The sequence below is a fragment of the Anarrhichthys ocellatus genome, unplaced genomic scaffold (assembly GCF_004355925.1).
Source record: "Anarrhichthys ocellatus isolate YVR2014 unplaced genomic scaffold, GSC_Weel_1.0 scaffold48, whole genome shotgun sequence".
NCBI classification, from domain to species: Eukaryota; Metazoa; Chordata; class Actinopteri; order Perciformes; family Anarhichadidae; genus Anarrhichthys; species Anarrhichthys ocellatus.
Genome location: NW_022280078.1, coordinates 2,752,964 through 2,763,831, shown reverse-complemented (window position 1 = coordinate 2,763,831; position 10,868 = coordinate 2,752,964). Strand labels below are relative to the sequence as shown.

At 45.9% G+C, this 10,868-nt stretch overlaps 1 protein-coding gene across 1 annotated transcript in view; it reads right to left on the bottom strand.

Annotated features, from left to right (window-relative positions):
• Positions 1-299: 299 nt before the first annotated feature.
• LOC116395702 (PH domain leucine-rich repeat protein phosphatase 1-like) overlaps positions 300-10,868 on the bottom strand; it is a 17,452-nt gene continuing 6,883 nt past the window's right edge. The window contains exons 5-17 of the mRNA XM_031869774.1: positions 9,161-9,307; positions 8,574-8,801; positions 8,201-8,403; positions 7,892-7,952; positions 7,688-7,783; positions 5,998-6,153; positions 5,616-5,816; positions 5,269-5,431; positions 4,978-5,108; positions 4,752-4,868; positions 4,308-4,502; positions 3,950-4,187; positions 300-3,784 (exon numbers count right to left, since the gene is read on the bottom strand). Coding sequence (XP_031725634.1) covers positions 2,648-3,784; positions 3,950-4,187; positions 4,308-4,502; positions 4,752-4,868; positions 4,978-5,108; positions 5,269-5,431; positions 5,616-5,816; positions 5,998-6,153; positions 7,688-7,783; positions 7,892-7,952; positions 8,201-8,403; positions 8,574-8,801; positions 9,161-9,307 — 3,073 coding nt within the window. The 3' untranslated portion in view covers positions 300-2,647. The remainder of the gene's footprint in view (positions 3,785-3,949; positions 4,188-4,307; positions 4,503-4,751; positions 4,869-4,977; positions 5,109-5,268; positions 5,432-5,615; positions 5,817-5,997; positions 6,154-7,687; positions 7,784-7,891; positions 7,953-8,200; positions 8,404-8,573; positions 8,802-9,160; positions 9,308-10,868) is intronic.

Here is a 10,868-nt window from a genome sequence, read left to right as displayed (position 1 = left end):
AGATATATATATATATATATATAGATATATATATATAGATATATATAGATAGATATATATAGATATATATATATATATATATAGATATATATATATAGATATATATATATAGATATATATATATATATATAGATATATAGATATATAGATATCTATATAGATAGATATATAGATATATAGATATAGATATATATAGATATACGTATATCCTGAGCAGGGATTCTAGATCAGACCGTGAAGGCTGCGTCCTCTGAAGGATGCAGCCGCTGAAAAGAGAAACCATTATCAATAATGTTAACACAAGGACGCAAACTTAAGATTGACACATTTTACACAGCAGCATATACACAAATCATTTACATGTCTTATTGTGGGTTTAAATAAATAAAAGAAAAAGATGACTGTCACAACTGTCACCTCTGTGACAGCAACAATAACAAATCAGAAGTGTATTGTCCTCTTAGTAAAAGTATAGGATGAGGTAATGTAACTGTAATATAGGATGAGAGCTAATGTAACTGTATCCATCAGTCGTGTCCTCTGAATCTGGGAGTAGAAGGCTGCATTCGAAGGAGTCTTGGAAATTGGACCGCCTCGTGGCAGCCGCTGTGACGCAAGCGGTCTACAAATGCAGCCTTTGAAGGATGCAGCTGGTGGATTGGGACACAGCTTGTGTGCCTGCCAGCCATGACATCACCGCTCTATGCCCCCCCCTCCCTTCTCTGCTGTCACACAATGGGCCAAACATACACAAGAAGGACACAGCGGTGATGTAACTGTTGCAAACTCTTCAGCCAAGACTTAATTACTAACAAATGAAATTCTCCAGAGTGAGTTCTAATTTGACCGTTTTCAGATGACACAATGCAGCGATTGTATCCCAGCTGCACTAACGAGACATCGGCTGAGAGAAACGCAGGGTTGCTGCTCGTTGTGGTTGTGCAGTTCCCTAACTTTATATTTAGATTTTTAAGATCTTTAAAAGCGGTCAGTTCACCCAATTTACAAACACATTTTTAGTGGTTTGCACAACAGCGATGCAGTTTCAGCATATGTGGCAACTTTTGAAATCCATCCATTTATATATCCTCTAAGATTTATGCTGCCAACCCAATGCAATAAAGGTGAATGGATTAGTTGTATTATTGATGTATCTAGAGCTGAACTGATCAGTTACTAGCAAAAACACCAAACATGATCTTGTTCCACCTTCTCAACTGTAATGATTCTGAGCTTTTCTTTTGTCTTATGACATATTAAATTGACATGTTTTGGATGCTACATCATGCTTTGTACATCAAACAATCAATGAATTGAGATTATAACTGGTAGAGAAATCAATCATTGAATTATTTTAAGCCCTAATTTAATTTGACAACTACTGTCTTAATTGTTTGGTATATAAAATGTCACAAAAGTAGAAAGGACATGCTCATCACTATTTCCTTAAACTCAAGGTGATGTCTCTAAGTAACTTGTTTTGTCACCACCAGTCTAAATTCCCCCCAAAAAGTCAGTTTACAATCACATAGAATAGCAGCAAGTAGTTCATGCCTCTCAATTGAGAAACTGGAATTAGGAAATGCTTGGCATTTTTTTTATTTTCTTTAAAAATTACTAATAGTTGCTGAAAATTCATGTTCCTTCAAACATGAAAAGAAAACCAGGCCAGGTCTTGGGATTATCCTGCATTGTTTTAAGAAAAATCATAAGTGACGTTTTAATGTCTTGTGCACCACAAACAAGATTCCGTCTAGAAAGCACACATTTGTAATCCTTGTCAAATAAAACGCAAACTATCTGCATGGCCAAGATACGGTTGCATGAGAAGCACATTGTGTGTGTGAAGTGTATTAACTGTGAACTAAGCCTTTAAAAGCTCTTGACAAACAAAACAGATGGCAAAATACAAGTACCCCCCCCCCCCTCCACAAGAATTCAGTCAACATGTCGTTATCTGAAAACTTTAATTTATTATATAGTAAAAGTAGCTCTTTTGTGCGATTTGCCATTAACAAGATGTCTGTAACACTGTTCTGAGATAGTCACTGTATGATCCCCCCCCCCAGCACCACTCTGCACTCTACTACCCGCCCCCGAGAACAGAAACCTGGAATATCAGCCTTCTGAAGTAATCATCTTTTCTCTCAGAGAATATTAGTACGCTTCAGTGACGAGGTCACTTTAAAGTGTCAAACTCCTAGGAGTTAGTTTAACAGTCCTACTAACTCCGACAACTGTAAAGGCCATCAGCCGCGACACACGGGAGAAGTGTCTGCTACAACACAAAAACACACCGGTCCGTATCGCAAAGTACCATTTTACATAGAATGCATCTCAACAGGCCAATGAAAAGCATTCAAAGTGCTTCTTCAAATGAAAGATATGGTCAAAATGAATTAGATGTGAAAGGTTGAATCAACATAAAGTGTTATAAAAAATTGCATTGCGTTTCAAGGGGCATAGAGTCAACAGTAAAAAAATTAAGTGAATAACAAAAGAAACCATACCAAAAACACAGTTTTGCTGGTCCAGAAGCATGTTCAGAAAACTCTGAGGTTTTTTTGGAGGGAGCGATACGACTTAATGCAGAGCACCAAAACAGACAGTCCAGATGACACCAGCTGTTGTAGAGGTGGAGCACAAGTTAAAGGGGCGTGACGAAATAGTCTGCAGGTTTCTGGTAGCTGTGTGCTGGCTGGTTGTGTGTTTGAATTTGCTGCTGCTGTTGCTGCTGGATGATCTGCCGGACTTCCTCCTCCAGCTCTGGCGGGATGATAAGCTGGTCGTCGGGGTCCGGCTGGGCGGGAGCGTTGAAGTAGCCCCCCTGCTTCCTGACGGGGGCGTCGGCCGCCTCCTCTATGAGGTCCTGGTTCCGTCCTTGGCAGGCCACGGAGCCGTTAGCTCGGGCCCTGCGGCCCAGAGTCCCCGACTGACCCTCCCCGCTGAGGCAGGGAGAGGAGGGAGGGACCGGGGAGGGAGACGGGGAGGAGAAGGGAAGAGGCGACGGCTCGTGGTGCGAGGCGACGGCGGCAGGGACGTACACGCTCGGTTGAGCGCGAGTGTGCATTTGGGGCATCGGGCGGTGCAGACAGTGGACGTCGGCCTCCACCTCGACGCGGCTGCCGTTGGAGAAGACGCCAGCGATGGGCTCTTCGTCCTCGCTGTCGACCCCGTTGTCAGACAGGGCTCCGGAGAACTGTCTGTGGAAGGTCCCGCCTCCGCAGGCCGGTCTCCGCGTGCCGGCTCGCCCCAGAGGATTCAGGTGACACGCGAGGGGCTCGGTCTGAGGCGGCGGCTCCTCGGAGGACGCCGTGGATCCCACCTCGCTGCTCATCTCCGACGTGCTGAACTCGCTGCTCAGGTCGCTCGCTGTTCCCGAGGAGGCCGGCGGCAGCGGCATTCCGCCATCGCCGCTCGCCGGGTACGGGTGCGTGCCCGGGCCGGGACTGTGAGGGGGCGGCAGCGGCTCGCAGAAACAGCAGCAGTCCTCCGTGATGCTGAGCTGGATGACGACAGCGCTGAGGCTGTCGGAGCAGCCGTAGCTCTGAGCCAGAGTCACCAGCTTCTTGGCGGCGGCCAGAGCGTCCGGTACGTTCCGGACCGCCTCCACCGCCTCGCTGGGAGACAGCATGTCCCACAAGCCCCGGCTGCCCAAGAGGAAGAACTCGTCCTGCGGGGTGAGGGTCACCGTGGAGACGTGGGGTCTGGGGGTCACAGACGGGCACAGGAAGGAGTAACCCAGAATTCTGGTGGAGTCGGTTACGCCACTGACTTTGTTATCCTGTAGGAGAGTGGGATAAAGAGGCTGTTATCTAGCTTTTCCAGACAAAACCTCAATAATGAGGTGTTATGAGTCAATCTGCAAATCAATTAATCAACTCATCGTTTAAGCACTAGTGCACACAAATCACCATCAACAACACCTGGAACACGAGTTGGTCTTTACCTCGGTGATGATGGAGTTGTGCTGCCGGACCCTCTGGTACTCCGGCACCTCTTTGACGGTGTGTGTGGTGGAAAGTTGCATAGCTTTACCGTCGCGGCACAAAACAGCCTGGCACCTGCCGACGTTGGCGGCCTTCAGCGTGAAGCAGCCGCCGCGCTCGCCGGGAGCCACCGGGTCATGTCTGATGTGACATAGAGCCGCTGAACCCCCCATCCTCTGACCCGCTGTGCCCAGTTTCCTGCAGGAGACCAAAATCACAAAGACTCAGCAAAGGGAGCGTGTATGCTCGTCCGTCACTGTGATGAGCCGCGGCAGCGTTTTCAGGGGGGGATTATTTTACTCAAGCTGTGTGGTTTACCGCTGCATGGTGAGGAAAGTGTTGGTCATATGATCTTCCTGCCTCTGGCCTCTGTGAAGCTCCTCTGCCAGCACGTCTCCCATGGTGCACTGCAGCAAGTAAGGCACCTCGACGTTCTTGTCTCCGTCAAAAACTCCATACAGAGCTTCACGAATCCCACAAAAGCTGTCTAGAGCCAGAGCAGCCACACACAGCCTGAGAGCAACAAGAACATCGTTATTCATGTGTAATGTAGCTTCATCTCATCCTGCCTGCAATATTCTGAAAGCACTTTGTACCTCTGTGGTTTGGAAAAGTGCTAAATAATCTAAATTACATTTACTCACTACTTAATTGTGTTCTAATAGACTTCAAGAGATCAATAACAGCCATTAATTCAGGAGGAAAAGATGGCAGTGAGAAGATGAATAGAAACATAAATAGATGGGGGGGGGTGAGACCGACTTGTTTTTGACTCCAGAGGCCTCGGTGTAGCCGTGGCTCCAGACTGCAGGGGCCCCGTGGCTCTCGCTCACACACGGAGCAGAAGGGGATGGATCCACCCTGAAACATTTGATATTACTGCAAAGAGGAGAAATATAACAAAAAAAGATCATGAGTCAATGAGTGAAATACATTTTCCACAGATTACTTATTATTATTGCTGATGCAGGATCTGTCAGGCTCATACTTGAGGAGCTCCAGGCTCTTGTGGTCCAGGTTGAGGCGAGGGTTGCCTGTGATGTCCAGCTCCTGAAGCTTCTGAGGAAGCGTCTCCGGCAGAGTGAGCTCAGTCAGCTCGTTGCAGCTCAGGTCGACAAACTGAGGAAGCGCAGCACAGAGAGAGAGCGACAGAGGGTCAGTTCACCTTGCTACATCACTACAAATTTGCATCAGACTCGGCGATTTGTTTGTCCTTTTCTCAGCAGAATGCGCCGACTTTCCTCCTTTATTTCCCAAACTAATTCCACGACAGACTAACCTTGATCTCTGGCAGCTGCAGCACCTCGGGGAACGCGTTGATGCAGTTGGAGTGGGCGGAGAGTGTGTGCATACGCTGACAGCTGAGGATGGTGGTGGGCACGGCCCTCAGTCTGTTGCCGCTCAGGTCCAGCTCCTCCAGCTGCTCCAGTCGGGCCAGTTTACTGCAGGGGGTGGAGGTACGGTCGTATCAGAGCACTGGCACTGCAGGCTTTATTTTTGGGAACCACATTTATCAAACTCATCCTCTCTCGTGACCTAAACCTGATTCTGAAGCAAGGCATTTCACTTCTTTTTTTTTTTTTTTTCTTTTTGCAAGCTCAGTTTATGTACAGTCCTGCATTGTACCTGGCGGTGAAGGTTTGCAGCTGGTTGTAGGCCAGGTGAAGCACCCTGAGGTGGCTGTGTCCGGTCAGCAGAGGGACACACTTGTCTGTCAAGCTGTTATTGGTCACATAGAGCTCCTCCAGGCTGCTGCAGCTGTCCTCCGATAGGCTGGCCGCAGGGAGGTTCTCCAGCTTATTGGCCGACACATTTAGGTACCTCAAGCTGTGATGAAATCCCAACAGAGAGGACAAACTTAGTACTTGAATAAACTACTTGACAAAAAGAAAAGAACATTGCAGCTGGGATGGGGTGAAGTAGAGAAAGAAAGACGTGAAACACACGTGAAGAGACGAGAAATAAAGAAAGAGAAAAGAGAGGAAATAGACGTGCTGTGGAGTTGCACCTCTGTGCTTTGATGAACAGGTTGTGTGGGAGCTCAGTCAGATGGTTGTGTTGGAGGTCCAGGACCTCAAGCTGCGATCTCTCCAGCCTCTCAGCCAGCCGACACACTTGGTTCCAGCCTGCCAGCAGCTTCCTCAGGCTCCCACTGGACAGCAGCCTACACGACACACAAACATACATGCGTACTGTAAAGCTGTCGGTGTGAACGCTGATGACGACAGTATTGTGTGTGCCCTTATGTTACAGCGACCCAGCGTTTAACTCCTATTCACTTTAAAGGTTTAACTCTTGAAGCACGGCTGGCTGGACAAGTGCATGACCTTGAGTTGGATTTACGTTGGTGCTTCATGTAGCTTGTAGCTGGACCACTGTCATCATACAGGTATGCAAAAAAGCAATGATCAACTAGTCTGCGAAGGCAACAGCAGTTGCTGCCAAAGGCTGTACACAGACTGCAAATAGCACTGCACTGGTGTGGGCGTGTTGCTACAGGTACCGATGAGACCTTTTGGAATAATGTGTTTATTTAAAGACGCAGCAGCTCTATTACTATCCAGTGTATCTGTATGTGCAGCGTATTGCAGGTCAGCCCACTCGAAAATGACCTTTCCTCTTATAGAATTGTTGCACAAGTAATAGTTTTCGAAGATTTTCATTGAAATAAATGTTTGTTGAGTGGAATGAGGTAACACATTGGTGATTGAGTCTATGGCCCACTGATTTAAGTATTGGAAATATATTTTGCAGTATTATGAACTGGGTGCCTGTGCACTGTTAATGCAAACCTAACATTTACTGCTACAACTTCACATTAAAAGCATTTAACTGATGAAATAAAAGTGGAAATGCATCGTTCCATCGTTCATCAGAAATGCGTCTACAAAGCGAGATGACGGTCATTGTTGTGACATCCGATCAGTTTGAAACATTGCAGAGAGTAATGGAAAAAGTAGGAGGAGCCACAGTGAGCTGTTAGATGAAGAGCTGCATGGGACAAGCTCCTCAGGGAGGTAACGCACTGCTTTTACTTGCACTGTTCGCAGTGTGCAACATACAATCAGATCAGGCCAATTGTTGCATGACTTCTTTATGAAAACAAAAATAGTTTGTTTTGTTAACCCAGTATTCTGGGACTTGTAGTATAAAACTGTCACCACCAGTAAATGAGGTGTTAACAAATCACTGAAACCGAAATATTAAGGATTGCCACTTTATTTATACTTTTCATCATTTTTTGGGAAGATGAGTCTTGGAACGACATTATGACAAAACTAAGAACAATAAAGTTGAATTGAACTGAATTTAATCGGTGCATGTCCACTTCATGTTGCACTACATTGCTGTATACAATTTTTGTGAATATTAGTAGAGACAGCGCACAATTAAAAGTGATTGCACCAGAGTTAGCTCGAAGCTAATGTGCGTCTGTTGTTCCTGGGCAGGTAGACAAAAAGAGAAAAGAGGAGCGAAATGTTTTACTCGCGTCTGAAAGCAGGCAAAGAAAGAACTTTGGCTACAAGAAGGCTCATCTTCTGCAAGCTTCATGTGTGAGATCGCCAGCTTTTTATATGACGCCTTTAATAAATCTTTAATTATGTGCTATATGAGCCATTAAACTACTACATCCAAGCACCTGCCCACCTTTTTTTTTTATTTGAATTTGTGAAAAAGGTGTTTTTTGCGTTGCTTACTGTACAGGCAGCTCTGTAACAGAATTGTGGTTGATGTCCAACACCTCCAGTCTGCTGCTCTCACACACCCAGGCAGGGACACATCCCAGCTTGTTCCTTGAAGAAAAACAACACACAAAACAGTCAGCCCCCAGCTTACAACAAGCACATAGCCTTCTTATCCACACAGTAAATAGGACAGTGAGGTATTCATAGTCTTCATACCAGGACAAATCCAGAACAGACAGATTCTCTGGCACCGGCTGCACCTCCAGCAGCGTCAGCTCTACAAACACAGCATGCGGGATTCTTTATAATCTGCATCTGAATATGTGTGTGTGTGTGTGTGTGTGTGTGTGTGTGTGTGTGTGTGTATATATATATATACATATACATATATACATACACACACACACACACACACACACACACACACACACACACACACACACACACACACACACACACACACACACACACGTATAGCTCCAGACATTATCTGTTAAACACACAGCACATAATGAATGTTAGTACCGTTGTGTGTGGCGTGCAGGCTCTTGAGGGCGTGGCCACTGACTCTGAGGAAGGAGAGAGTGTTTCTGTCGCAGCGGAGGAGCTCCAGCCTACAAAGAGACCGAACATCCAGCTCCTGTAGCCCCGTGTCCCTCAGGTCCAGCTGGACGATGTGGACCAGCTGCTCCGAGTCTCCCACTGTCACCTTCTGAAGGCGGTTCAGCCTATACAAGAGAAAGAAGGAACATAAGGAAAGAGGCAAGAATGAACTTTTTGAACTTGAATCATTTGGTTTCATTTTGGCTTCAGCATCTTGGGAGGTGTTAGATCACAGATGAGCTTTGTTCCAGTGTTATATCTAAAAATGTCAAAGAGTCTGTGTGGATGTGTTTACCTGAGATCTATGTGGCGAGCAGGCAGCCACTGCAGTGCTGCCATATCCAGGACAGAGAGCTGGTTCCCTGCCAGACAGAGTCTCTCCAAGCCTCTGAGTTTCTCCAGGACGGGAGGGGCGCAGCTGAAACAGTTGAAGGACAAGCCGAGGTAGGTCAGGCCCTCCAGAGAGCCCAGCTCCACGGGCAGAGAAGCCAGGAAGTTACTGTCCAGGAGGAGAGTCTGGAGGCTGGACACAACAACAAGAGAAGAAAATATAAAAGAACATGTCGAACATATAAACAGGACATAACCACACACAATAAGTGCTTGACCCCAAATTCCCTGTTAATGCGGGGACAGCATCAGCATGACTCTGCACTCTGATCACCTCCTGCACAGGAGTCTGGTGCAGCCAGTTGTTCACTTAACACAGTCAGGGATTCATCTGCACATTGAAAACAACTCCTGTCTGATGTCACCAAAGTACAGCTCACTGAGGATACATTCCGCTCTTGGGCAAATACCTGTCATCCTCATTATCAACACCGTTATCATTAGTAGCTGAAGCCCAGAGGTCATCGTTTCTTTTGCTTTCAGCACACTTACTTGTGCATAGCTCCTACTTCAGCAGGCAGAGACGAGAGACGGTTTCCAGACAAGTTTAGCTCTGTGAGAGAGGTGATGTCGCACAGGGCCAGAGGGAAGTCTGACAGGGCGTTATTTGACAGACCGAGGCTTCTCAGTTTACAAAACCTAGAGAGAGTTAAAGAGGTGGGGGGGGGGGGGCAGGAAGAAATGGGCAGAAAGAGAGGGATAAAGATATTAATCTCTCAGTGCTATAATAAGACTTATCCTGAACTGAGGTTAAAAAAAACAAAACTCTTTTAGTTACATAACATCGGTCTCATAAACAAGGACAATTACGGGAGGACACATGGTCTCAAGGAAACAGCACCATAGCACTCAAAGAACACGCTATTTAAAGCTAAATGTTTACACAACTAAAAGATTTCATCGTAGCAATGCAGCATGTGGTTCAGGTAGGAGTGTGTGTGTGTGTGTGTGTATCCAGTTCACAGAGGGGTCGGGGTGAAAGGCAGAGCCAGGCTCATGTCCTTCCCAGGGAGACTCACAGGCACACCACCGGAAAAACGCATTCCTCAAAACAGCGCCTGGGAAACGTGTGTTTATGGAGGAACAATGGCAGTGTATATACAGTATGAATGGATTTATTGTCATCAAGCAAATGAGAGAGACATAAATTGCTGCAAGTTAAATATTTGATCTAAACTTGTCATAAGCATTGCACTGCGTCTTTTGAGCAACTAACATATTAGCTAATAAGAATATACAGTATACGAGGTAAACATGTTCACCTAAATGCTACCAGCTTGTAATTACCTCAGCGCCATATTACGAGCACTTGACTTTATCTGAAAACAGATATTACGTGGCATCATTAAACAGGAGTTGCGGTCCTGTTATGAAGTTAAATTAGGATATGTGATATTCAATAGAGTTTTGCATAAGTGAAGGAAACAAAGCTCTTCAGGGAAGGGATTCAGGGACATTTTATTTAGCTAGAGAGCTTTTAAACTAGGATAATGCCACCGAAGATATATCTATGAATACCACAAACATGACTCAGTTTTTAAGTCGAAACATAACGTCAGTCAACTCTTGCTACCATAGACGGCATTAATATGCAGAAACATGCAGACTTTCAACGACAAGTCTCACCACCAAATGTGTATTGATCAGCCACTGAAAAACATCCCCAGCAAATATGCCATTCAAAGTGTATGACCTGTGTTTAAAGATTTACATCTCTAGACTTCTACTGCTCCTATAGTAGTGTTATTATGGTAAGGATGGCCTCTGATCAAAGTGAACAGGGTTACCCCGGTTTTGTACTCGGCGAGTCGTCGCCTCACGTTACCGCAGTCTTGAAAAGGAAGAGGTGAGCGGGATGGGGTATTCAGTTGGTTGCAATCTCCAACTTCATCGCTAAATTCCACTAAATCCTACACACTGGCTCTTTAGGTATTTTGATGGGACAGTTGTCTCTGAGCCGTTGACTAAAGCAAGTGAATAATGGAACAAACCCACTGACGATCTCTTGCACTGAAAATGAAGTTGCTAGACAAGACTGCGACATCAGCGACCCATTCAACAAGAACCTCTGTCCCAGAGGTACGGTGGCTGGGTGTCAACTCCATCATCACCAGTGTAGCTCTCTTTAATCATCCAAACCACACGGCCACGGCCACACACACACACACACACACACACACACACACACACACACACACAC